We start from the raw sequence: 25,068 nt of genomic DNA, 5'->3' as shown, positions 1-25,068 counted from the left end.
CCTTGGGCTGACTGAGCTTCATTCTCTGTAAATTATTGTAATCATCTCTACCCTACTTACTCCATAAAACTATTTACTGTGAGGTCCTAATAAGGTAACAATCTGAAAGTCGTTGCTAAGTATTTGAATCGGTGAAGAGTCAGAGTTGTTTCTCCCACTCCTCCTCCCTCCCATCTGCTCCCTTCCGGCTTTTCACTGCCAACTCAGCTTTACTAAACTCCCTTGTTTATTGAAGTGATAACTTCTTCCTTTTCAATACTAAGCCCCTTGACATCCAGTCCCCTCCATCTGCCCTGCCTCTTCCAGGTTTGCACAAAAGCCTGTCTCTGCTCCTGAAACTTAAGTCTGGATGGGGTTGAATTCTCATGAACTCTGTTGGAAGATAAGCTTTCTGTTATCTCAGATTTCTTCTCAAAGGCCTATAATCTATGGCCTGATGGCTGATATCTGATCCAGCCAAGTAGGTCCTAGAGGCATTTAGGGCAGTCATGCAGAAGGTGTCCCTCTTTGGGCACAGACCTACACACATTCCCAAGCTCCTTGGCCTCTCACCATTCTCATTTTAAAAATGGCTGAACCTTAGACTGTGAAGCTATAGTGACCATTGAGTTCAATACCCATGATAAGGGTATTGACTAGCTCCTTATCTCAGAAAAAGTTAATGTCTCTGTACCTTAGTTTTCTTATCTGTAAAATCAGGGTAAGAATAGTGTCTACATCCTAGGGCTGCTTTGAGGATGGAAAAGAACTCAGCCCAGGGCCTGAAACATGTAAGCAACTGGAAGTCTATTTATCATCCCCATGTTCATCTTTATGCATCAGAAAACTGAAGCCCACAGAGAGAAGGGACATCTCAAAGGTCACAGGTTAGTAATGGTGAAGCGAAAGCAAATTCCTGATTCTTACCGTAGAACCCTTGCTCTGGTTCCACGTGGATAATCAGTTGTTGTGACTAAATCTTCATTGTCTGAGGCGACTTACTTTTGCTCATCTTGCAATAACTAGCCCTTGAGTGGTGGGGAGACACTTCTGAATAGACCTTATCAGTAAGTCAAATAGTCTAAAACCCCAACTTCCCATGTTCCTATTCCAATATTCCTAAGTTTTTGAGCACCCTGGGTCCTGACCTCCAGTGATGAGAAGTGAATGTACAGAGCACACACTGAGCAGGAGGAAAGGGGCAGACATCTCATGTCCCTAATCCCCAGGAAGGTATTTCAGGGCTACAATTCCCCTTCACTCCTCCTCTGGAGCCATAGTTCACATCCCTATTAGCTCCTTCCAGGAGCTTTGCTTTCACCCCTTAGTTTGTCTCTTCACTTCTGTTGGGGCGCAGGGAAGGCCACCCCAAATTATGCCTTCATGGTGGACTTTCCTGGTGGTGCAGTGGTTAAGAATCCGCCTGCCAATGCAGGGCAGACGGGTTCGAGCCCTGGTCAGGGAAGATCCCACATGCCTCAGAGCAACAAAACCCCTGCTCCACAACTGCTGAACCTGCGCTCTAGGGCCCACGAGCTAAAACTACTGAGCCCACATGCCACAACTACTGAAGCCCAGGCGCCTAGAGCCCGCGCTCTGCAATGAGAGAAGCCACCACAATGAGAAGGCTGCGCTCCACAATGAAGAGTAGCCCCTGCTCGCCGCAACCAGAGGAAGCCTGCGCGCAGCAACAAAGACCCAACACAGCCAAAAATAAATAAATAAATTGCTGTTGTTTAAAATATCTATATTTATATGCCTTAATGGCATGTTGATTATTTTGAATTACTTAAGAAATGATTGATGCAAGAGAGACACTTTGACCCTCCTCTCTGTCTCCCTGAAAGCAGGAAATAAATCTCCCATGTGAAAGGTACATTCCCTGCGTCTGGAGGCATCAGGACACGCTTATCACCAGAGAAAGGGAATTCGGGCAGAGAAGCCTGTATAAACAAACCTTGTTACTTCTTTAATTTACTATCCCAATCCCAAACTCTGTTTAGATTTTTCACTAATTAAGCACCCAAAGCCCAAGTTTCTTTGTTTTGTCAAGTCCTCACATATTTATTGGTCTTTGTCTAAAAAGTATAAAAGCTTCCTCCTTTGACCACTTCTGGGGACCCATTTCTATAAGACCTCCATGAACACAAATTAAAATGTTTCTTTTTCTCCTGTTAATCTGTCTTGTGTTGATTTTATTCTTAGTTCAGCCACAATAACTCAAGAGGAATAGGGGGAAATTTCCTCCTTCCCATACTTCCCAGATCTTCTCCAGTCTCTCTTCTTCCACACTTTGCTTCTATTCTATGACTTTTCTAAAGGTCAGTTTTGTTAACATTGCTCATATTAAAAATACTTTGATTCCTCCCTAATTCTTACACTTTCAATTTGAAATTCTCCCATGGGGCACTCATCCTTCCTGATTTGACATTAGTTAAATTTTCAGGTGTACCCTTCCCTCCATAAATGTTATGTTTCTGGCAGATTGAACTGTCTTCATCACTCAAAATCCATCTATCTAGGTATTGATTCTTGACATTTTAGGTAAAATCTGGGCCAGTACTTTGGGATCATTCCTGAAAGATTTTTTGACACATTAATTGCATGATTTTATTCAAAATGATGGGATACAATTATCAAACAAAACCTCAGAGGTAACTCTCTGAGGCTTAAGTCACAATTCAGGGTTCTGTTGAGCTTGATGAGGCCTTGAACTGGACTCAAGGTCAGTCTAGCTGCCTTTCTCAAATAGCCTACAGCTAGGGCAGAAGAGGATGGGAGACTCATATCAATTTGTCTCAATCACTATTTCTTTGACCCAATCAGGATGAAGCAGTTTAGATGACATAGACAGGATTCCTAAGAAGAGAAATGATTTGTACAAGGTCACAGGATGTTATGGGCTGAGTTATATTCTCCTCCAAAAGGTATATTGAAATCCTAACCTTCAGGACCTCAGAATGTGACTTCAATTTGAAAGTAGGATCTTTGCCAATGTAATTAGTTAAGATGACATCATAACTGGAGTAGGATGGACACCTAATCCAATATGACTGATATCCTCATAAAAAGATGGCCTTGTAAAGGACATAAAGAGATTGGAGTTGTGCTGCCACAAGCCAGGGGATGTTTGGGCTTACCAGAAGCTGGAAGAGGCAAGGAAGGATCCTTCCCTACAGGTTTCAGAGGGAGCATGGCCATGGTGACTCTTTGAGTTCAGACTTTAGCCCCTAAAACTGTGAAACAATACAGTTCCATAGTTCTAAGCCACTTAGTTTGTGGCACTTTGTCATGGCAGCCCTAGGAAACTAATTCCTGTAAGTAAGTCTCAGTTCAGAGATTACAACTAAGTTCTCTCTGATTTCCGACAAGTTTCTTCCATTGCCTTATGTCTACCCCACATTCACCATAAAGTTCCTTCATTCTCGGTTTCTTTGATTGTAAAGGAAACAAAATTCTTTATTGCTTCCATATAGGCCTTCATCTTAAAGTTCCAGAATGAAACTATTAGTTTCATTTCTGAAACTTAGTTCCAGAATGAAACTATTTCTTTATTTACCTGAACCTCAACTTAGAGATTCAAGCCTCTGCTTGATTCTAACTGAAATGTTTTTCTGATTTAATCTATCTCCCTAGGTACATGGACCCTCCTCTCAGGACTCCAGGATTTTCTTCTCTGCTTTGCAAAGGAAAGACATAGACTTTAACTGCAGATCTGCCACAATTTCATAATGCCATTCCATACTGAAAATGATATTTTTCATTTTGCCCTCACTACCAGAGTAGAAATAACTCAGGAGACTAAGAATTTTTCCTCCCTGCACCATGCAGCATGTGAGATCTTAGTTGCCCAACCCATGCCCCCTGCATTGGGAGTGCAGACTCTTAACCACTGGACTGCCAGAGAGTCACTTTACTTCAAATCTAACTTTTTTTGTTTGTTTGTTTTAAAATCGCCTTTGACTTCCTTAAATCCATTAACTACATATAGAGGGAATTTGAGTCTGTAACAGGGAAGAACTAACCTGACTCCATATTGAATCTATTTCTTTAAGTTCTAGCCTTTGTGTTCTACAGCTAATTGCCTCCTGCCCAGCCTTGCTAACTCTGTACATAAGCATGTTAATCATAAATTGAATGTGGCCTGTAGCTTGAAGTACACAGAATAGTCCCCTTCCAGAAACTCTGCCTCCTATGCTTAACATTTAAAGCTAAACTACTTTTGCTTAGCTTGTAGGTATACTAATCATTAGAAAGATAATTTTCCCTTGCTTGGTGACCACTCATCCACATACAGATAAGGAGTCGCAGAACAGGAAATAACATCTGTCTTGTTGAAGATTTACAGGAGCATCATGGCCAACCCTACAGTGAACAACTCAAGAATAAACGATGACCACGTCCGCTCCAAGATCTGGCTGGCACCAAGAAGTCTGCAACAACTCGTCACCTCCTGACCTCACTTTCTCCCATTTCCCTCTCTTTGTAGCATAACAGAAGCTTGTATTCAAACCCAAACAAGATGGTTCTTTAGGACATTAGTCTGCCATCTTCTTGGTTTGCAGGTTTTCTGAATAAAGTCTCTATTCCTTGCCCCAACACATTGTTTCTCAACTTATTGGCTTGTTGTGTGACAAGCAGTATGAGCTTGGACTTGGTAACAAGGTGAATGATGTATGCTGTAGTTTCCCTTTTTGTAACATTTTTATCCATATTTGTGTCTTCTATTGCCTCATTCTTGAGGACACCTCAGATCCAGGCTGGCTGTGGCCCTAAATGTCTTCATTTAAGGCAACTTGCCCTGAAGCAAAGTATTCCTGTAGGCTCTGCCACTATTGCCAAAGTTTCCATCCTCATCTGCTCCAAGAAATAATTCTAGGGTTTGGTGACACAAAAGGGATAATGTATAAAAAAGAATGTGTACTTTCCCAGGTAGGGCCCGTATCTATTATTTCCACCTTAATGTACCAGGGAAGTGCCACTGTGTCCATGTACAGCCACAGGCATCTGAGACACCCACAGCACCCATAATAGCTAAGCAATTTATTTGGCCACAGAACCAGACATCCCCCAACAAGGCATAGTCCCAAAGTTTCTGTGACTCAGGCCTTGCTCCTCCCTCAGAAGGAAAGACTATGCCATCTCATCAAATACTGCAAACCACAATCCAACAATTAACCTGGGGGTAGTTGGGACTAAAAGATGACTGCCTTTAAGTCCTTTCACATTTAATAATCTTTTAATATTTCCTCCTCTTTTAATATGTTCAGATCTCTTGGTTATCTAATTTGACCAATTTTCACCTTGAGAAGACTGAGAAGTGAGAGTATTGACTCAGCAAACTCTAAAATTGTAGTGTTCAAGTATTGCAGCTTCCTTAATTCATGTATGGAAAGGCAGAGGCCCAGAAAGTGGAGTAATTGACACTTCTGACCTTGGATATCCTCTGTCACTGGACCAAGCAAATCAAGTTAGGAGCAACTGACAGAAGTGGGTCAAGTTTGACTTCTCCCACTTTATTTATTTATTTATTTATTTTTGGCCACACCACTTGTCAAGCCGGATCTTAGAACCAGTGTTCCCTGCAGTGGAAGCTCAGAAGCAGTTTAGATGATCCCTACTTAGAATGGTTCAACACCAGCTGGTAGGTTCCTGCATTTCTCAATGGATCTCAGGGTCAACTCTGTGTATTTCCTGGACAACGACCTCAGGAGGATACGTCAGTAGAAACAAGTGATGCTAGGAGGAATTTTCACCCAGAGATAGAATGGGGGAGGAAATAGAGAAGAAATAAGGTAGTGATAAAGGGAGATGGGAGATAAAGAACAAAGTATAAAGGAGGAGAACTAACGCATATTGACTCCCTTCTTACTCTGTATCAGGAATATTTTTATAAATTTTCTTAATCATTACCAAAATAGCCATAAGGCTAATATTTTCTCCATTTTATAAATAATATTATGAATACAAAGTAGAAATAATTCCCCTAAGTTACAGATCTGTGTCAAACTGGGACTCACATTCAAGTGTGTTCTGATCCAAAATCCAAAGTCTGTAGTAGCCTAAATGATAACAGCCAAAGATATCATATTTTAATCCCTGGAACCTGTAAATGTTATCTTACATGTCAAAGATTTTGCTTATGTGACTAAGTAAAGGATTTTGAGATGGAGGGACTATCCTGGATTATCTGGGTGGGCGCTGAATAAAATCACTTGTGTTCTTATAAGAGGAAAGCAGATGGAGATTTTACTATAGAAGACAGAGGAGATATAACAATTGAAGCTAGAGGTTGGAGTGATGCCAGGAAGGAGTCACAAACCTCTTTTTCTATTTTCCATAATGTGTTCCTTAATTCCTTCTGATCCCTTACCAGAAGCATCTTTTAATGTTATATTTCTACCAACAGTTAGTTCAAGGCATTCTAGGCTTTTCCTATCATGTACTTCAAGATTATTCCAGCCTCAACCGATTAACCAATTCCAAAGCCACATCAATATCTTTAGGTATTTGTTACAGTAGCACCCTGCTTTTAGGTACCAAAATCCATATTAGTTTCTTTTGGCTGCTGTAACAAGTTACCACAAACAAACCTGGTGATTTAAAAGAACAAACCTTTATTCTCTCATAGTTCTAGAGATCAGAAGTCCAAAGTCAGTTTCACTGGACCGAATCAAGTGGGGGCTCTAGGGGAGAATCTGTTTCTTACCTCATCCAGTTTCTTGTGCTTCTGGCTCTCCTTGGTTGTGGCCGCATCACCATAATCTTTGCCTTCATGGTCACATTGCCTTCTCTCTTTCTGTCTGTAGTCTAATCTTTCTCATAGAGCATTTAAGAACTGACAAGATGGTAATGCACTACCAAGCCAATTGTACAGAAAAAGAAACTGAACACTAATAGCATCTTTTTCTCATGAAGGGCTAATATCTCTCCAGGTAGAGTTGAATTTCTGATTTGAAGGCCTCTTGCGTGTAGGGGGTATGTGATTCTCCAGACATCAACTTGGTGTTCAACAGTTCAATTCAATTCTGACACCAACTCCCAACTCCTCTCAGTTTAAGGGCTCAGTTTCACAAAATCGCCCCCACTTCAGGGACCAGTTGTAAATCCCAGCATGGGGGCACCCATCTACTAATTGACTAACTATAAATTGAGGGTTCCCACGACCCTCTCTTCACTTTTGATAATTTACTAGAATGACTCACAGAATTCGGGAATCACTTTACTTACATTTACTGGTACATTATAAAGGATATAACTCAGAGATAGCCAAATGGAAGAAATGCAAGGCAATGTATGGGGGGGTATGCAGATATGGAGTTTCCATGCCCTCTCCAGGTATGTCACCCTGCCAATGCTTCCAGTGTTTACCAACCAGGAAGCTCTCAAACCCTGTCATTTAGAATTTTTTATGGAGGTTTCCTTACAAAGGCATGATTGATGAAATCAGTGACCACTGGTGATTGAATTCAATCTCCAGGCCTTCTCCATTCCCTGGAGAGAGGGTGGGACTGGAAGTTCCAATTCTCTAATCATGACTTGGTCTTCCTGACTAGCAGCTTGCATCCTGAAGTTATGCAGGAGCGCCCAGCCACCAGTCTTCTCATTAGCATGCATCTCACTCAGGAGATTTCAACAGCTTTAAGAAGGTCTGTGCCAGGAAGTGGGGACAAAGAAAATATTTAATTGTTATTCTACCACAAGGGTCAGACGGCAAGTCCTAGGGTCCATTCAGTAAGAGTCTGCCTACCTTAAGCTATGGTCTGAACAGCGTAAACAGCTTGTCCTTACCTCTTGGTAAGGACAAACTAGAAAACACCAATCCACCCAACAACAAGCATATGCAAGGAAATTAGGGTTCTCCAGAAAAACAGAACCCATAGGAGAGAGACAGGTAAGGAGATAGAGCTATCTCTATTGGGTTTTTTTTCTAGAGATAAATAAACACTAGATCTATCTCTCTATCTAAAAAGATTTATTATAGGGAACTGGCTCACATGTTATAGACTGAGAAGTCCCAAGTCAGGAAGCTGCAGTCAACAAGCTGGAGACCCAGGATAGTCAATGGTATAGTTCTAGTCTGAGTCTGAAGGCTTGAGAGAACCAGGAGAGCTGATGGTATAAGTTCTGCTCTGAGTCTGAATCCAAAGACAGAAGACCAATTCAAAGACAGGCAGAAAGAGAGTTCTCTTGCTTGCTCAGCCTTTTATTCTATTAAACCTTCAGTGGATTGGATGAGGCCCACCCTCACTGTGGAGAGCAATCTGCATTATGCAGTCTATCAGTTTAAATGTTACTCTCTTTCAGAAACACCCTCACAGACACACTCAGAAATAACTTTAACCAAATATATGGGCAACGCATGGTCCAATCAAATTGACGCACAAAATTAACCATCACAGTAAATGTATTACTAAGATTGATCATGTAAACATCTTTCTCTTTATATATTTAGATAGGTAATATCTATTTATGTTTAAATATACCAGTGATATAACATATAATTATATAATCTGTAAAAAATTAATAAACAGAAACCTCAATAGAGTTAGGAGACCAGAAGGGGGAGCTCTCACAGTCTGTGACCATAGCAGAGCCCAACAGGAAGAAGAAAAACTTCTGGCAGGGCTTCCCTGGTGGCGCAGTGGTTGAGAGTCCGCCTGCCGATGCAGGGGACGCGGGTTCGTGCCCCGGTCTGGGAAGATCCCACATGCCGCGGAGCGGCTGGGCCCGTGAGCCATGGCCGCTGAGCCTGCGGGTCCGGAGCCTGTGCTCCGCAAGGGAGAGGCCACAACAGTGAGGCCCGCGTACCACAAAAAAAAAAAAAAAAAAAAAAAACTTCTGGCAATTGAACTCAGCCAATGAAAAGCCATGGATACTTTGTTTACTATAGCCCTCCCAACTTCCTTTTCCTCTCTGTAAAAGTGGTCTCTTTCCTTACCTGTGGGGACTTACACGTGGCTCACCACGGTTGCAGACCTTGAAATGCAATTCTCTACTCATCCTGAATAAATTCATCTTTGCTGGAGAAATATCTGGCAGCCTATTTGTTTCAGATCAACAACTCATATTTTAAACTCACAGCAAACTAAGAATACAAGAGACCTTTTCAACCTGATAAAGAGTATCTAACACGTCTACAGCAAATATCATACTTAATGGTGAAATATTTAATCATAACCCCTTGAAATAATATTCAAGGAAAGAATGTCTCTACTACTACTTCAATTCAATTCAGTATTGTATTGGCAAACCTGGCCAGTGAATTGAAGGCAAAAAAAGGAAATTAAATGTACAAGGATTAGAAACAAATGAAACTACCATTAGCATACCTTATGAACATATAATTTAAAAAGAAACTAGCAATAAATTATTATAATTATGTGGATTTAGCAAAGTTGCTAGATAAAAGAATCAATACAAATTTTATTATATCTATATATTTTCATAAACCATTAAAAAATTAAACTTAATTTTAAAATTACATAAAATAATCAAATACCTAGCAGTAAACTCAGCAAAAGATGTACTAGATCTTTATGATGAGAAACATGTCTTAACTGGCACAGTTCTGAAGAGCTCTAAATTAATTCTGAGGTATATTATCTTAATGGATTAGAAGAGTAAACACTGTAAAAATGTCAATTCTACCTAAACTATTCTATAGATTCAATGCAATCTCAACCAAAATCCTAACAGACATTCCTGAGGAATTTGGAAAAGGTGCTTAAGAAACTTAAGTGTAAGTGCAAATGGACAAAAATAGTCAAGACACTTTTGAAGAAGTTGGGAGAACTTGCTTCATAAAATATCAAAATTCATTTTTAAAACTATATGTTAAAATCTACATTAAACATGCTTGGCATTTCATAAATATTAAGTTCTCTTAATATATTTGGCTTTAGGCTATTATAAACATGCCAATTCAGATTTAAAACTAAGTTATCTCAGATAATCAGTCACCAATATCAAATTAGTAAGGTCAAACAAAAAGATTAGCTAAATGAACTGACCTTCTTAGCCTGATGGGTATATATCCATTTCCTCCTGTGTAAATGTTTCTACTTCTAAAAGATCCTCATCAATATCTACAAATTCTTTTTCACTATCATCAGTGACAGAAATAATTTCATCATTGCTTCCCTTTTTTTTTTTTTTTTTTTTTTTTTTTTTTTTATGTTTAACATATCTCTTTCCTTCAAGAGGTGAAGCCAAATTCCTCTTCTTTTTCTTTTTTTTTTTTTTTTTAACATCTTTATTGGAGTATAATTGTTTTACAATAGTGTGTTAGTTTTCCCTCTACAACAAACTAAATCAGTTATACATACACACCATTGCTTCCCTTTGTTCTGGGATTTTTTACTTCAGTTGGCATTCTACTGACAAAAATGAAGCAGCTAAATTATAACTCATTCTTGGGAACAAAGAGCTTGCTTTCAATTGATTCAGTTTATTGAAAAAGAACAAACTAAGTTTTCATATTTATAAAGTCTTTGTTTTTTAACCATGTGTGGCACATAGTAGAAGCTCAATAAAAGGTTGTTCAATTTTTTTAAAAAGGTACATTAAACGTTGTTTGTTTTAAGAATAAACAAATAGAACAATGGAAAGAAATAGAGAGCTCAGAAATAGACTTGTGTATATAAGGACTCTTGATTTATGATAAGGTACAATGCAAAGTAATAGAAAAATAAAGGATGGTCTTTTAAATAAATAGTGATGATTCAATTGGATATCCATGGGAAAAGAAATTAAAACCTTACTCCTACCTCATACAGTCAGCCATCTGCAGTTGGTTAAATCGATGGATACGAAACACGTGGATACAAAGGGCTGACTGTATCTGTTGTATTGTGCTATTTTATATAAGGGACTTGAGCATCTGCAGATTTGGGTATCCATAGGGGCTCCTGGAACCAATCCCTGGCAGATACTCAGGGATGACTATAACATTCACAAAATTCTAGTCCATCCAAGTCTTTGACCTCACTTCCAAAACAAGAAATATAGGCACACCTTGGAGATACTGTGGGTTTGTTTCCTTCCAGACCACTGCAATAAAGTGAGTCACACAAACTTTCTTTTGGTTTCCCAGTGGGTATAAAAGTTATGTTTATACTATGTTATTAAGTGTTTAATATAGCATTATGTCTAAAAAAACAATGTACATGCCTTAATTAAAAAAATAATGCCGGGGGCTTCCCTGGTGGCGCAGTGGTTGAGAATCCGCCTGCTGATGCAGGGGTCACGGGTTCGTGCCCCGGTCCAGGAAGATCCCACATGCTGTGGAGCGGCTGTGCCCGTGAGCCATGGCCACTGAGCCTGTGCGTCCGGAGCCTGTGCTCCGCAATGGGAGAGGCCACAGCAGTGAGAGGCCCGCGTACCACAAACTAATAATAATAATGGCAGGACTTCCCTGGTGGTGCAGTGGTTAAGAATCCTCCTGCCAACGCAGGGAACATGGGTTCAAGCCCTAGTCCAGAAAGATCCCGCATGCCTTGGGGCAACTAAGCCCGTGCACCACAACTACTGAGGCTGCGCTCTAGAGCCCACGAGTCACAACGACTGAGCCCACGTGCCACAACGACTGAGCCCACGTGCCACAACTACTGAAGCCCGCGCGCCTAGAGCCCATGCTCCGCAACAAGACAAGCCACCGCAATGAGAAGCCAGCGCACTGCAAGGAAGAGTAACCCCCACTCACTGAAAGTAGAGAAGTCCCGTGAGCAGCAACAAAGACTTAATGCAGTCAAAAAATAATTAATTAATTAATTAATTTTTTTAAAATAGGGCTTCCTTGGTGGCGCAGTGGTTGAGAGTCCGCCTGCCGATTTAGGGACACGGGTTCGTGCCCCAGTCCGGGAAGATTCCACGTGCCGCGGAGCGGCTGGGCCCGTGAGCCATGGCCACTGGGCCTGTGCGTCCGGATCCTGTGCTCCACAACGGGAGAGGCCACAGCAGTAAGAGGCCCACATACCGCAAAAAATATAATAATAATAATAATAATAATAATAATAATAATAATGCTGTTGGAAAAATGGTGCCAGTAGACTTGCTCAACTCAGGTTGCCACAAACCTTCAGTTTATAAAAAGTGCAGTAAAGTGACGTGCAATAAAACAAGGTCTGCCTGTGTAGGGGAAGAATGAAACTGAGGAAAAAAATGAGACAAATAAAATGTGGGATATTTATCAGGACAACTGGACTTATAACTTCAAAAATGCCATAAAAGAGAAACAGTGGGATTGTTCTAGATTTAAAATAAAAGATACAAAAAAGACATAATCAATATCAAAACATGAACCTTGAATGAATCCAGGTTTGAAAGAGAAGTTATAAAGTCAGTTTAGGAACTATAGGATAAATTAGTTGTTCTAAATCTGATCTGACTGTAACAGGGATAGAGACTGTTGTAGGGGCAGAGCTGTGGATGTGTCTAGCCCTGAGCATCTTCTTCTCATGTATACAGTTGTGGCCTGGGAAACACGAACCATAAGACACATTAGAGCTTAAAATTTGCAAAATTTCTGGCTTCCTACTCTCGTTTCCCAATCTTCTAGGGGTAATAATTGATCAAATCAGTTTTAAAGGTGACCAGAATCGTTCAAAACTGATAAAATAAACTAAGAATGTCAGCCTTAGAAGGGACTTTGGTGATTTTGATATTTTCTCAATGTCCCACAGTTGTATTGAGTTGGTGATGGCTTGCAATGTGTATTGGTGAAATGGGCATATTTATTCTTTCTCTGGGAGCAGCAAGGGCCTGAGACACAGACTGGAGAATTTCCAGGTGGGAGGGCATCTGGGTTTGAATGGTGTGGGTTACTCAAATTCCTGTGGTTGTGCATGGACACAGAGTTCTCTCTTCCACGCCCTCCCCCAGCCCATTAAGACTGAACAGACAAGAACAGTGCCTAAGGGAGTACACATCCTTCCTCTCACTGCCTCTCCCAATCCCCCTCCCACAACCTCCAAGAAGCAGAATTCTTCCTGTAGCAGGTTGGAGGAGGAAAGCTTGGCATGAGTGACAGACACTTCAGAAAATCTGTGTGTCAGGACCAGCTGTTTCAGTGAAGGCTCAGGGCCAGAATCAGCCTGGACCAGAAGTGAGCTTCCTTATCATGTTTGGGGAAGGAGGTCAGAAGGTTAAGAACACATGAGGATGAAAAGTAAATGCAAAAGGACAGTGGTCTCTCTAGAACTTCCCTTCATTTCCAAACGTATATTTTTTGGGGAGTTGACCTACAGTAGAGAGACAAATGGATTTGAAATAAAAACTCAGGTTTATGGTGTAGGTCTACACTATTAATGAGACTTTGCTTGTCACTTCCCCTCTCTGAACCTCACTTTTCCATTGAAAATCTGAGCAAATAACGCCTGTTCTACCTTTGTAACTGGCTGATTGTGAAGGCTAAATGAAATCCTTGAGGTGAAGGAGATTTGTCAACTACAAATTCTGTGTAAACATAAGCAATATAACTTTAAAATGGCAGACTTAGGAGTAGATTCTACGTTTTACACTTGTAACCCACACTTGCAACACAGGAAAACCCTGGAGACCTGAATGGGGATCCCAGATGCCAATGGAGATTATCAAATTCAGGGAAAATATCCAAGTAAAACTAAATGGTGGACAAAAATCTCTAAATCATATTTGGGTGGTTGTAGAGGCTGTGATTGAATCTGGGATGAAGAGGTGGACTACATCTCAGAAAAAAACTGAACCTGTTTCCTCTATGATCAAAGGAACTAACACAAGAAACTTGGTGCTGATTTTTAGGTAGGATTAAGTCATTAACAGAGGCTAAGACAGAGAGTCTGAAAGGCTTTATCTGACTTTAAACTGCCACCCAACTAGCTACGAGTAAGAAAGTTATCCTCATAAGAAAACTACCTCAAGGAAAAACTGGGGTCTGACTGGGGAAAATAGGCAGTGCTTGAGACATGTTGATTTTTGCCATTCTATTTAAGATTATGGACTATTAGCAATTACAGGATTTTTAAAGTCAGGAAGTGACAGTTCTTATTGTTTAATTTAAATCTGGACTGATTTTCAGACTTAATCTATGGCTCAGGTGACAAACATTTCAAACCTAAAATCTTGTTTCGTAAAAATTGATAAAATTGCATTCCCTGTCCTTTCAATGGAAATAAATATATAGATAATTTGGGGCAGGGAAGGTGGAATCCCCAAGTAATCAGTGTAATTGACCTCCAAGATCAAGAACCTAAATCCAAAGTGTTTCAAGGAATGGAGAGTATTTAGCTTGTCTGAAGAATGAAATTCACAGGAGGAGCTACTGAGAGTGAAGATTGAGAAGGAGGCTGAGGTCTCATCAGGAGCAATTTGGATACCATGCTGGAGATTCTGGATTTGATGCTATAGTAAATTAGTTAGCCTTATTGGCTCACTATTGGTGGAGGGATATCATCAGACAAGTGTTCAGCAGCTCCAGTGGCAGCAGGTGAAGGAAGAAAAGCATTGAAGGGGAAGAACTTGGAAGAGAGAACACATGACAAGTAGGAAATTATTTCAGCATTCCAGAAGGGAAATGACAGGAATTTGACATGTGGCTCTGGTAGAAGGTATGAAGAAAAGGTAGCAGTTATATGATACAGTCAGGTAGACCATGACAGGGAGTGGCCCCATGTAGCCCCCTGCTGAGCATGAGCTCCTAAACCTTTTCTTCTCTGGGTCAGAGCTTTGTTTCCGGGGAAACTAAGACAATGGGACACAGAGACTTGGGAAGGCAGAGATTTTAGGCCACTTGACCTGATGAAATTTTCTCTTCTACTTTAGGAGTTAGTTATTGTGTGATGAGCAAAGATAAAGTGACTAAGAAAGTAAGGAATTTATAACAGCAAGGGAGAAGCAGTGTGTAATTCCACGTAACTTTGGATAAGTCAGTTTTTCTATTTGGGCATCAGTTTCATCATCTGTTAAATTAACGATGGGTGTTTACCTTGGGCTAAGTCCAGTGCTAAGAGTTTAAATGAATTATCTCCTTTATTTTTTAAATTAGTCCGATGAAGTTCATATTATTCTCCCAATTTCACAAATGGGACCAGAGGCACAGAGGGTAACTTGCCCAAAGTCACACATCCTGGGAAAGATGAAGGAATTGAAGTACACTATTTTTGAGGCTTGATATTTTAATCTCCATAGTTCTTGAACTGTGGCTGGGCAAAGTATCTGTGGGTGGGAAGGGGCCACAAAGCAGAAAACCTGTATAGCTGCCCTAAAGGGCTTTGGGAGCTTTGTGGCTGGACCAGCAGTCATTGTTTTGGGCTCCTCCCTCTAGATTAGAGGCCTCTGAGAAGAGATCAGAAATCTGGGATAACAAAAATCTTCTGTTTTCCAAGAGAATTCATGAATACTCAGATTCCACCAGAAGCAAGAATTAAACCCTACTCAGACTTCAGTTTTAAGGAAGGGGTGGCAGCTTTTTACGTGAACCTGGAAGAGGGAGGGGGCTGGTTGGAAAGGAACTGAGAATTGGAGGGGAAGAATTTATCTTTTCAATAAACGTGGGAGTAAAGCTGAGCTGTCAGCCCAAATCCTGTGGGAGGAGGAAGAAGAGTGTGGGAAGAGCGGTAAAGGCAAACAAACCCGATCCTCTTCAACTAATCCAAATATTTTTCAACATCTCTTTGTTAGTTATCTCTTAACAGTGCAATTAGTTGCTGAATTCACCCCTTGTAATTCCAAAGCCCTAGGAACCACATTCATCCTTGTTTTAGTCATTTTGCCTTCTAAGTCATCAGGCAACAGTTTTACCAAATGTTTTGTTGCAACAGAACAAATGTTGCCAACTTTTTCAGTCTGTAGTAACTGTTTCCTTGCCACGCCTCCTCTCTGAGAGGTAGGAAAATGGGAGTGGATTGGGGACAAAAAATTTTTTTAATTAATATAAGAAGAGAATCATTGCATAGCCTACTGATGATAAAGTGCCATAAATTTAAAAGTTTGATTAATTCTACCCTTTAAATCTGAGATTTAAATGGAAAAAAAACCAAATAATTTTGTAAACTTCAAGGAGCTAATAATCTGATGAGGAATACACAACTGTTTCAAGAATAAGAACACTATGCATATTAAACATATTTTACCTATAGGGAGAGAGGAATAAAAAATCAATGAAGTTTGGGTATGAATAATAAATAAAACAAGAGAGGAACCTTACAAGGACAAATAATAATGAATTTAGGAGTATGATTAACTCAAACCTTAGCACTTGAGGTCCAGAAAGTAAAACTGTATTGTAGACAAGAGAAACTTACTGGTCAGCGCCCCCCCCCCATGAAGTTGGTGGAATTTAAATATGTTATTTATGTGAGAAACTCAGCAATTCCTAGGGCTCCAGGTCTGCATCATCAACTCATCTATTCTAAACTTTTGGCTGAGACTATTGAGCAGTGGTTGGAAACTGTTGCTGAATGGATGGGGGTTCTTATGATGGTTGAGAGGCAAAGCATTTTTTTTTTTTTTTTTTTTTGCGGTATGCGGGCCTCTCACTGTTGTGGCCTCTCCCATTGCGGAGCACAGGCTCCGGACGCGCAGGCCTAGTGGCCATGGCTCACGGGCTTAGTTGCTCCGCGGCATGTGGGATCTTCCCGGACCAGGGCACGAACCCGTGTCTCCTACATCGGCAGGCGGATTCTCAACCGCTGCGCCACCAGGGAAGCCCGGCAAAGCATTTTTATCCTTAGAGGAACTTGAGTCTCACTTCCATTATCCTTCTTGGGCCTTTGGGCTTCCAGGAGATTAAGAGGAGTGTTTGCAACTTCCTATACATTTATAATTATTTCAAAATTTTTTTAAAAAATTTTAAGTTATTTACTTTTAAAAAAGCATCGCCTTCAAAATGGCAGATTATCCTCCAGAAAGTTGTTGGCTATTAGTAGTCCTCCCTGCCCCCACCTAGTGTGTAAGAGCCTCCTATACCAGACTGACACCGAGACTGGGCACCTCCATTCTTTTGAACTTTGGCCAATCTGATAAATGCAAAATGCAACTATTCTTGTTTATAACTCTTTAATTATTGGTAAGGGAGAACATTGTATCCTACTACAGAGGCCACTTGGTTTACTGTCTGGTGCCCAGGTTTCTCTTGGGCTGCTTGGTTTTTCTTACTGATTAGTAAGCACATGAAAGCCTTTATAAACATTTGTACAGTGAACATATTAATGTGCAAATATTTTTCCCTTCCTCAGGCCCAGTTTCCTTCTAATGGATCACATGTGGTCCATTCTTTGATTTTTTTAAACTTACATAATAATATTAGGATTAATAATTTTTAAACTTACATAATAATATATACATAATAATATTATTAACTTACATAATAATATTGGAATGTTTATATCATGCCTTTTTGCAGTGACTTTAGTGAGATGTCTGCACCTAGATACGGCTATCCACTCAGAAAAAATAGACAATAGTCTTCAAGGACTGTGGAGCACTTGCCCTCACCTTTTCATAATTCTGCCAGAATTTATGTGAGTCCTGGGTCCTCATCGCACTAGTGAGCACTGAGTGCTCATGGGAGTGTGTGTAGGTGAGGATGTGGTTTGAATTCTACGTCCTCTTGCCCTACTCACGCCCCAGAAATCTTTGCTACCCTGCAACTGGCCTGCATAGGCTTGGGCTAGTCCCTTCCAGGGTATCAAAAGGCTGCCAGGTACCTGACAACCTCAGACTCTCAGACTAGTGATCTACAGATACTAGTCATGACTGTACAGTTAAGGGCCTCCTATCTTTTCCCCCTTTTCTTAGCTGGCTGCGGGCAAATTCTAAGCTGGAGAAGGTGAGTGACCACCAGAGAGGGTGGGGCAGGGCTCAAAGGTGGAGCCTTCTGTCCTGCTCCCAAATCTTGCCCTCAGTCCTGCTTGTAAGACTCTGACCTCTGCTTTCTCCCTCTTTGCGGGTTCCCCTAAACCTTTCTTCTCTTCTCCTTGAATTTTCTTCACTCCTATGAATGGGTGTTCCTTGAGTTGAATATAGGTAGGGACGAGAGTGTCTTTTTACTGTGGTCCTTCCTCCCCTCCTTCTCCAGGTAGAGGTCGCCTGGATACCCCTCCAGACACATCAGTATGTGCATCAGAGCTGGGTCTGAGGCATGGGGCAGTGGTGGGCATCAGAGTGGCTGGGGACCAGGGTTTGGAGGAGAGGCTGAGTTGAGTCATCTCATACTCAGCTAAGCAGGAAGCCCACGAAGATGTGGGAAAAAAGTAATATGGAAGTTTTAGGGATGGATAAAATCAGAGAGTTATCAGAGAAACATAAAACATATGGAAAAAAATAATTGGAGGCCTAAAACAGCTGGATCTGAAATCAGGAGTCTTGGATTCTGGCCTCAGTTCTATTTCCAATTCATGGCTCAGTTGCCTTATTGATGAAAATGTTTATGTGGCAGTGGCAGGAGCAGTTCAGGGAAGAATAGCAATGAACTAGATGACTTGGAAGCAAAAAGGAGTCATGAAGTTAGGGGCAAGCGAACTCTCATTCACATAGTGGGTTATCACTTTTGGCCGTAGACAAGTCAACTCACCTCTGTTAGTCTCTGCTTTCTCACCATAAATGTGTGTGTAACAGTATCTACCCACATGCTCACCCAATTACTGGGTAGGTGAGCAATAATTATTATGCATATAATGTATTCTATAAAAGGCAACTCTAGTAAGATTTTCTTCCCTCTTGACTAGATAGCCTCCTGAGTGATTTCCCTATTTTTGAGAGTTGATATGGTTTTTATGTTATCCAGTGCTGCCTACTTGGGTGTGGAGATCCTGGGCTGTAGAATTTGTTTAATAAAAGCTGAGTCTGGAAGTATTTGAGACATGTCATACCGACTTAAATAAATGTGAAACAGCAATGAATACCAGGAGTAAGCTGGGCTGAACTAAGAGGAATCTTCAAGTTCAGAGTCTAAGTCCCCACATTCTGGTACCCAACATGATTTTCAGTAATTTTCATTGCAGTAGCATGGGGGGAAAAAAGACAAATTCTTAAAAAATGTTTAGCTTGGAACCAGGCCTCAGGGAGATAGGAATGGATGCTATGATACACTGTTCTCTTTATACATGTCTCAGTTTTGCTGGTGTGTGTATATGTGTATGCATTTAGGGAAAGGTGCAAAAGCCTGCGTAGAGAAAATGCCTCTCTCCCCAGGAGCAGAGCCTAAGTAGCTACAACCTGGTATGCTAGGGATAGAATCAGTGGTAGAGTTTGGTTTGGTTTTGTGTTGGATCACTTCTTTAGGTGGGGGCAGATGGTGTTTGACTAAAATCCTTTATAGTCCATTGCATTTCCAGGGAGTCTAGTTTAATCCCAGTTTAAGTCTGGACCTTTCTTATCAGATTATGTCCTTCCCTCCTTTCTCTGGTCAGTACCTCTCTGCCTTTTTCTCACTGGGTGGTTTGGACATTAGCTTTCTTTTCATAATTCTGGATTTTACAGTCCCTATATTCCATAAGTCATTTGTAGTGGCTTCCCCAATAGAGGGAAAGAGATCAGGATGTGCTGGTGAGCACTGTGGAGTCGGCACACTTTGGGTACTGCATGCACCCTGCATGGATAGAGACAGCGGAGGGATAAGATGAGATCTGCCTGTAGAAGAATTTAACCTAAGAACAGGCAATGGTGATTTCATGTGGAGCTTATTTCTGTTATGTGGAAATATGTTCAGGAGATCTGATAAGGTATAGGCTAGATGGAGCTGATAATGAAGGCAGGTATTAGATACCTCAAGCACAATGGGTGAGGAGCTGGGTATGTGCTAAGTTGGATGCTTCTAGGCAGATTTTAGTGACCTGTTCACAGATGCATTTTTGAGCTCTCCATCTCCCTTCTTGGGAGCTACAAAAAGATGGAATTTCACAGTATTGTCTAGTGCATTGAGAGAGAAAATTACTCAAGGTGGGGGTAATATTAGATTCTAGAATGTTAAATCTGGAAGGCCCCTTGAGGGTCCCACATGCTGTGGAGTGGCTGGGCCCGTGAGCCATGGCCGCTGAGCCTGTGCGTCCAGAGCCTGTGCTCCACAATGGGAGAGGCCACAGCAGTGAGAGGCCGGCAAAAAATAAATAAATAAATAAATAAATAAATAAATAAATAAATAAATAAATATATATATATATATATATATATATATATATATATATATATGGGTTTTCTGTTTTTTTCTTTTCCCCCAGTTGATAACATATTATAAATACAATTTGCCAATTTGCTTTCTAAAATTAATAAGGTGCTTTGGAGTTCAGACCATTTCCTCCCTCTTTTTTAAGACTGAAGAATATTCTACTGGACCATACTTCATTTTACCAGTTTATAGGGACTTTAAAAATCAATTTGTTCACTTCCCACTCTGTACATAACAGATGAGGAAACTGAGAAATAGCTACTCAAGGACTGGTAGACATGTTTCCTAATTTATTGTCTCTTTCCTAGAGGAAGTGATTACCTACAGTGACTAAAGACAAGAGTAGAGGATGTGGAGAAAGGTACTAAGGAACCATTTGGAAACAGGAAAGCAATCTCATATTGCAAAAATAAATAAATAAATAAAAATGAAAGGACTAAGAGGAGATATCAGTTGACCCCGCTGGCTGAGCAGAATCTGAGTGGGACTGCTTAGTGTTTGCTAGGGGACTGAAAATATCTAGCTCAGAAAGGGTGAACAAAGAAGACAACTATAAAAGTCTGAGGAGACAAATTGGAGAACTTGGGGAAGAAGGCAGTTGGAAGCTTGTGTTTTGGCATACCAATGAGGGTTTTTAGGTAGAATGCATCTTTAACATCCTGAAGACTGTTGAAGAACACCAGGAAGCTCAACTTGGAATTTCTCTGGTTCTCTTTGCCCCTGTCAGATTTACCCACACTCCACCCAGGGTGAACCAGCTTGTGCAGAGGAGAGAAGCACATTCTCATTGTGTGTGCCTTTTTCTTTTAAAAAGAAAGATTCAATCTACCAATTAACCAACCAAGGAAGGCAAACTGATGAGCAGTGATGTTTAGACCTAGTTTTTAAAAATCACCTGATGAGCTTTTCATTTTTTAATTGTGGTACAAAAAGACATGACATAAAATTTACCATTTTAACCATTTTTAAGGATACTGTTCAGTAGTGTTAAAAATATTCATTATTGTGAAACAAATCTCCAGAACTTTTCCGTCTTGCAAAACTGAAATTCTGTACCCATTAAATAACAGCTCTCCTTTTCCCCTTCCCCCCAGCTCCTAGTAACCACCATTCTACCTTCTGTTTCTATAAATTTGACTACTTTAGATACCAAATGTATTTGTCTTACCTGCAGTATTTGTCTTTTTCATGACTAGTCTATTTCACTTAGCATAATGTCGTCAAGGTTCATCCATGTTGTAGTATGTGACAGAATTTCCTTCCATTTTAAGGCTGAATAATATTCCATTGTATGGATATACCACATTTGTTTATCCATTCATCCATTGATGGACATTTGGGTTGCTTCCACTTCTTGATTTTTATGAATAGTGCTCCTATGAACATGGATGTGCAAATATCTCTTTGAGGCCCTATTCTTTGCATATATACCCAGAAGTGGGAATGCTGATCTATGGTAGTTCTATTTTTAATTTTTGGGGAAGCCTCCGTACTATTTTCCATAGCACTTAAACCATTTTACAATCCCACCAGCAGTGATCTGGTGAGTTTTAGAATAATAAAGGTGACTGGGGAGCCATCTCAGAAGAATATAATCAGAAATTTTTCTGGAATGGAACCTGGGTATCCCTATTTTTAAGGGAAGGCCCCCACCTGATTCTGATGTGCTGCAGATTTGGGAAATACTGCACTATAACATTTTGAATACATGTTTGGAGATCCAGTATCTAATTTCAGCCCTGCCAAAAACAGTCTTTCTGACCTAGATATTTTGTTTTCCTTCCCTGGGCCTCTGTTTTTGTCCTCTGTAAAATGGGTATCTCTAAGGATCTTTCTCTACACAAGGAGGCTCTCTAGCCAGGCCGCCATATTGTCCCTTCTCTACCCATAGAACTGAGTGCACTTCAGGAGGAGCTGAAGCCCTTTGACCTAGTTGTGTTGGGCTTTCCCTGCAACCAATTTGGAAAGCAAGAACCAGGAGAGAACTCAGAGACCCTTCGGTGACTGAAGTAAGTGCCTGCTTGAAACCCTATAGGGGTCGCTGTCTACCTTTCCTCTGTTTCCAGATGTGCTTCCATATTGGGGACTTCTGGGATGGGTAGTGGGTTAATAGGCTTAGTGGCATCTGCAAACTGATTTTAACTTTGGCCTCTGCTGATATGAGTCTGGCAGTATCAGACACTCTCTCCCCGTCTCTGGGAAGTGAGAGCTGGATGGACCACGGAGGAGGAGGGGCACAGAAATAGCTCCTGGTATTGCTGGTACAGAAACAGTGCAGGGGGATAGTGATAGGATGTGGAGTAGAGAAAAATAAAGTGAATCAGGGAGCCCAAAGTTTTAAAATGGCCTTATTTTCCCTTCTCAGCCCTGTTTTCTATATCTCCACCTCTCTCTCTCCCCTTTCTCATGACCTCAAATTCTGGTACCCCATCGTAACCTTCTCTCATATATTCTGGAGCTTCCTGGGAACATTATGGTTCATTGCAGGTATGTCCGTCCAGGAGGAGGATATGTACCTAATTTCCAGCTTTTTGAGAAAGGGGATGTGAATGGCGAAAAAGAGCAGAAAGTCTTCACCTTCTTGAAGGTGAGTTAATCACTGACCTAAGCCTCTTCTTCCCAAATATTCCTAGCATAAAGTTGGTGTGGTAGAAATGGATCCAAGGGCACCTGCCTGGAGGTGGGATTGGACTCTTTGGAAGAGATCTCCAGATTAGCATAGGGATTGGGGTTCAATTTGTTAGTATCTATGATGCTCTGGCTTTGTGTGGTGGAGAGAGTTGTGTAGAGTGGCACCTTTCACTGGGACCACTCTCTTTTGTTCATTGACATTCATTCATTCATACATTCAAGGTATACTTATTGAGTGCCTGCTATGTATAAGGCAGTTTTCTAAATAATAAGGGTATAAAGATGAATAGAAACAGTCCCTATTCCTTCATGATTTCATACTGGAGAGGATGACATGGAAATCAGGTATAATACAATGTAATAAGTGCTTTTTATGAAACACTGAATCTTAGATGTAGAGAATGTGAGAGCTGAACAGGCTCCTAAAGATCATCAGAGTTCAGTGTTCTTAGATGCTGAACTGTGGGCCAAATCTGGCCTATGTTGAGATTTTTATATATTCTCAGTAAATTGAAAAAATAGGACAATATAAGGAGGATTTCATAAACTCGACTGATTTACAGGGCTACCCTTTATTCTAAGATTAGTACCTATATGTAATTTATTCTTATAATTATCTTTTTAAAACTAAATGGTAAAGCAATGATGTTTTTAAAATTTTCTCTTATTTGACAAAACAAAATGTTGGAACTCCTATTGGTCCCAAAAGATATTTTTGAAATGTTACTGGCCCATGGAGCATCAAGACCTGGGAAACCACATTCTAATCTAAACCATTCACTTTGCAGAAAAGGAAACTGAAAGCTAGAGAGGTGACGTATCTTATTCATAGCAGCAGGATTTTGTGATGTGGTCACAGGGAGAAACAGAAATAGGGAATAGACTTTTGCTATAATATCTACAACATTCTTGGTAGTTGGTATCTTTGTGATTCAGAGAATATATTAGTAATCAGAGGAAATGAAAATATCTTGATATAAGAGGGAGTAGATTACCTGTGGGTGAAAATAGCCTGAATCATCCAAGAGCAGAAATGATACTGTCATTTCTCTTTTCCGTCTCTCTGCTGCAGCAATCCTGTCCTCACCCTTCTGAACTTATGGGCTCAATCAGACATATATCCTGGGAACCCATCATGGCCCATGACATCCACTGGAATTTTGAAAAGTTCCTGGTGGGACCTGATGGAGTCCCTGTCATGCGCTGTTTCCATCAGGTTCCAATCAGTACAGTCAAGTCAGATATTCTGGCATACCTGAGACAGCTCAAAACCAAATAGGAAGACCAAGTTGGGGGCAGAAGCCATCCTGCTTCTTACCTGAAGACCTGTTCAAAGAAAATCTATCTTTTCACTACAGTTTCTTCCTAAATGGCCTCCACTTGACTAAATCACATCTACAGTGCCAAAATTCCCACTCTCTACCAAGTAGATTTATATTCAGAAGGCTACTGCTATTTCCCCTTGCAAGAGTAAGTGGGTGAAGAAAAAACAGAATGGAAACCCTAAATCCTCAGACATCTGTTACAAATTTAATAATGCATATCCATCAAAAGAAAATCATCCTTCCATGAGGAAGGTTCACTTTGTCACATCCTGAAAAAGAACGTTGCTACACATTCTGATTTCTCCTTCTCTCTCTACCCTAAAGGTGTAGAAATAGCAATGGGGTGTATAGCCATACAATCTAGGTTCCACTTCATAACATATTTCCTTCCCCATGTAATGTCAATTTCCATATTTCGGATCAGTCTTTATCTGTGACACCCCACCCACCCCTGCCCCCACTGATCTATCACTATTCTATAGGAGCCCTAGGTCGAGTGGGAGCAGGAAATTGCCTCACATGAAGGGAAGGACATCTTCACGATAGTGGGACCTGGAGACTCTTTCTAATTTGGACCATACAAAAACTTTCCTATGTCTGATCTTTACTGTATTCAGATGGTGACACTTGGGCAGAGCACCCTTTGAAGGACAGGTTTTCCTCTCTCAACCTTAGATTCCTCAGCTTCAGAAACAGCCCTGAACCTATCTCCAATAAAATGTTTTCTTCAGCAACTGGTATCAGTGTGGTGGTTTTTAAATCCTATCCTGTGCTCAAACTCGTCATATCTTTCTCTTCTTCCTCACTGTGACTGTCACAGATGGTGGATTGACCAAATTACCTGAACCCCCCGGCCAGAAGGATTTACCATCCCAGGTCCTTGAAAGGTTGTTACCTGATGGCTCTCAAGTCTCATCCCTCTTTAGGAATTGTCTCAGGTCAAGGTCACATTTCATTTCCAGGGGCAGCCTGTATGCAATTATTGGTCAA

The 25,068-nt window shown here is 40.7% G+C and overlaps 1 protein-coding gene across 1 annotated transcript; it reads left to right on the top strand.

Annotated features, from left to right (window-relative positions):
* The first annotated feature begins 17,708 nt into the window (after positions 1–17,708).
* LOC131764219 (epididymal secretory glutathione peroxidase-like) lies at positions 17,709–24,032 on the top strand. The gene is given in 6 exon segments (XM_059077185.1): positions 17,709–17,757; positions 17,760–17,785; positions 20,850–20,871; positions 22,014–22,131; positions 22,610–22,709; positions 23,826–24,032. Coding segments are annotated over 6 exon segments (522 nt in total).
* Positions 24,033–25,068: the final 1,036 nt, after the last annotated feature.

Source organism: Kogia breviceps, chromosome 10 (assembly GCF_026419965.1).
Source record: "Kogia breviceps isolate mKogBre1 chromosome 10, mKogBre1 haplotype 1, whole genome shotgun sequence".
In the NCBI taxonomy this organism is placed as follows: Eukaryota; Metazoa; Chordata; class Mammalia; order Artiodactyla; family Physeteridae; genus Kogia; species Kogia breviceps.
Note: the sequence above shows the minus strand (reverse complement) of the source record. Positions and strands in the feature narration are given on the sequence as shown.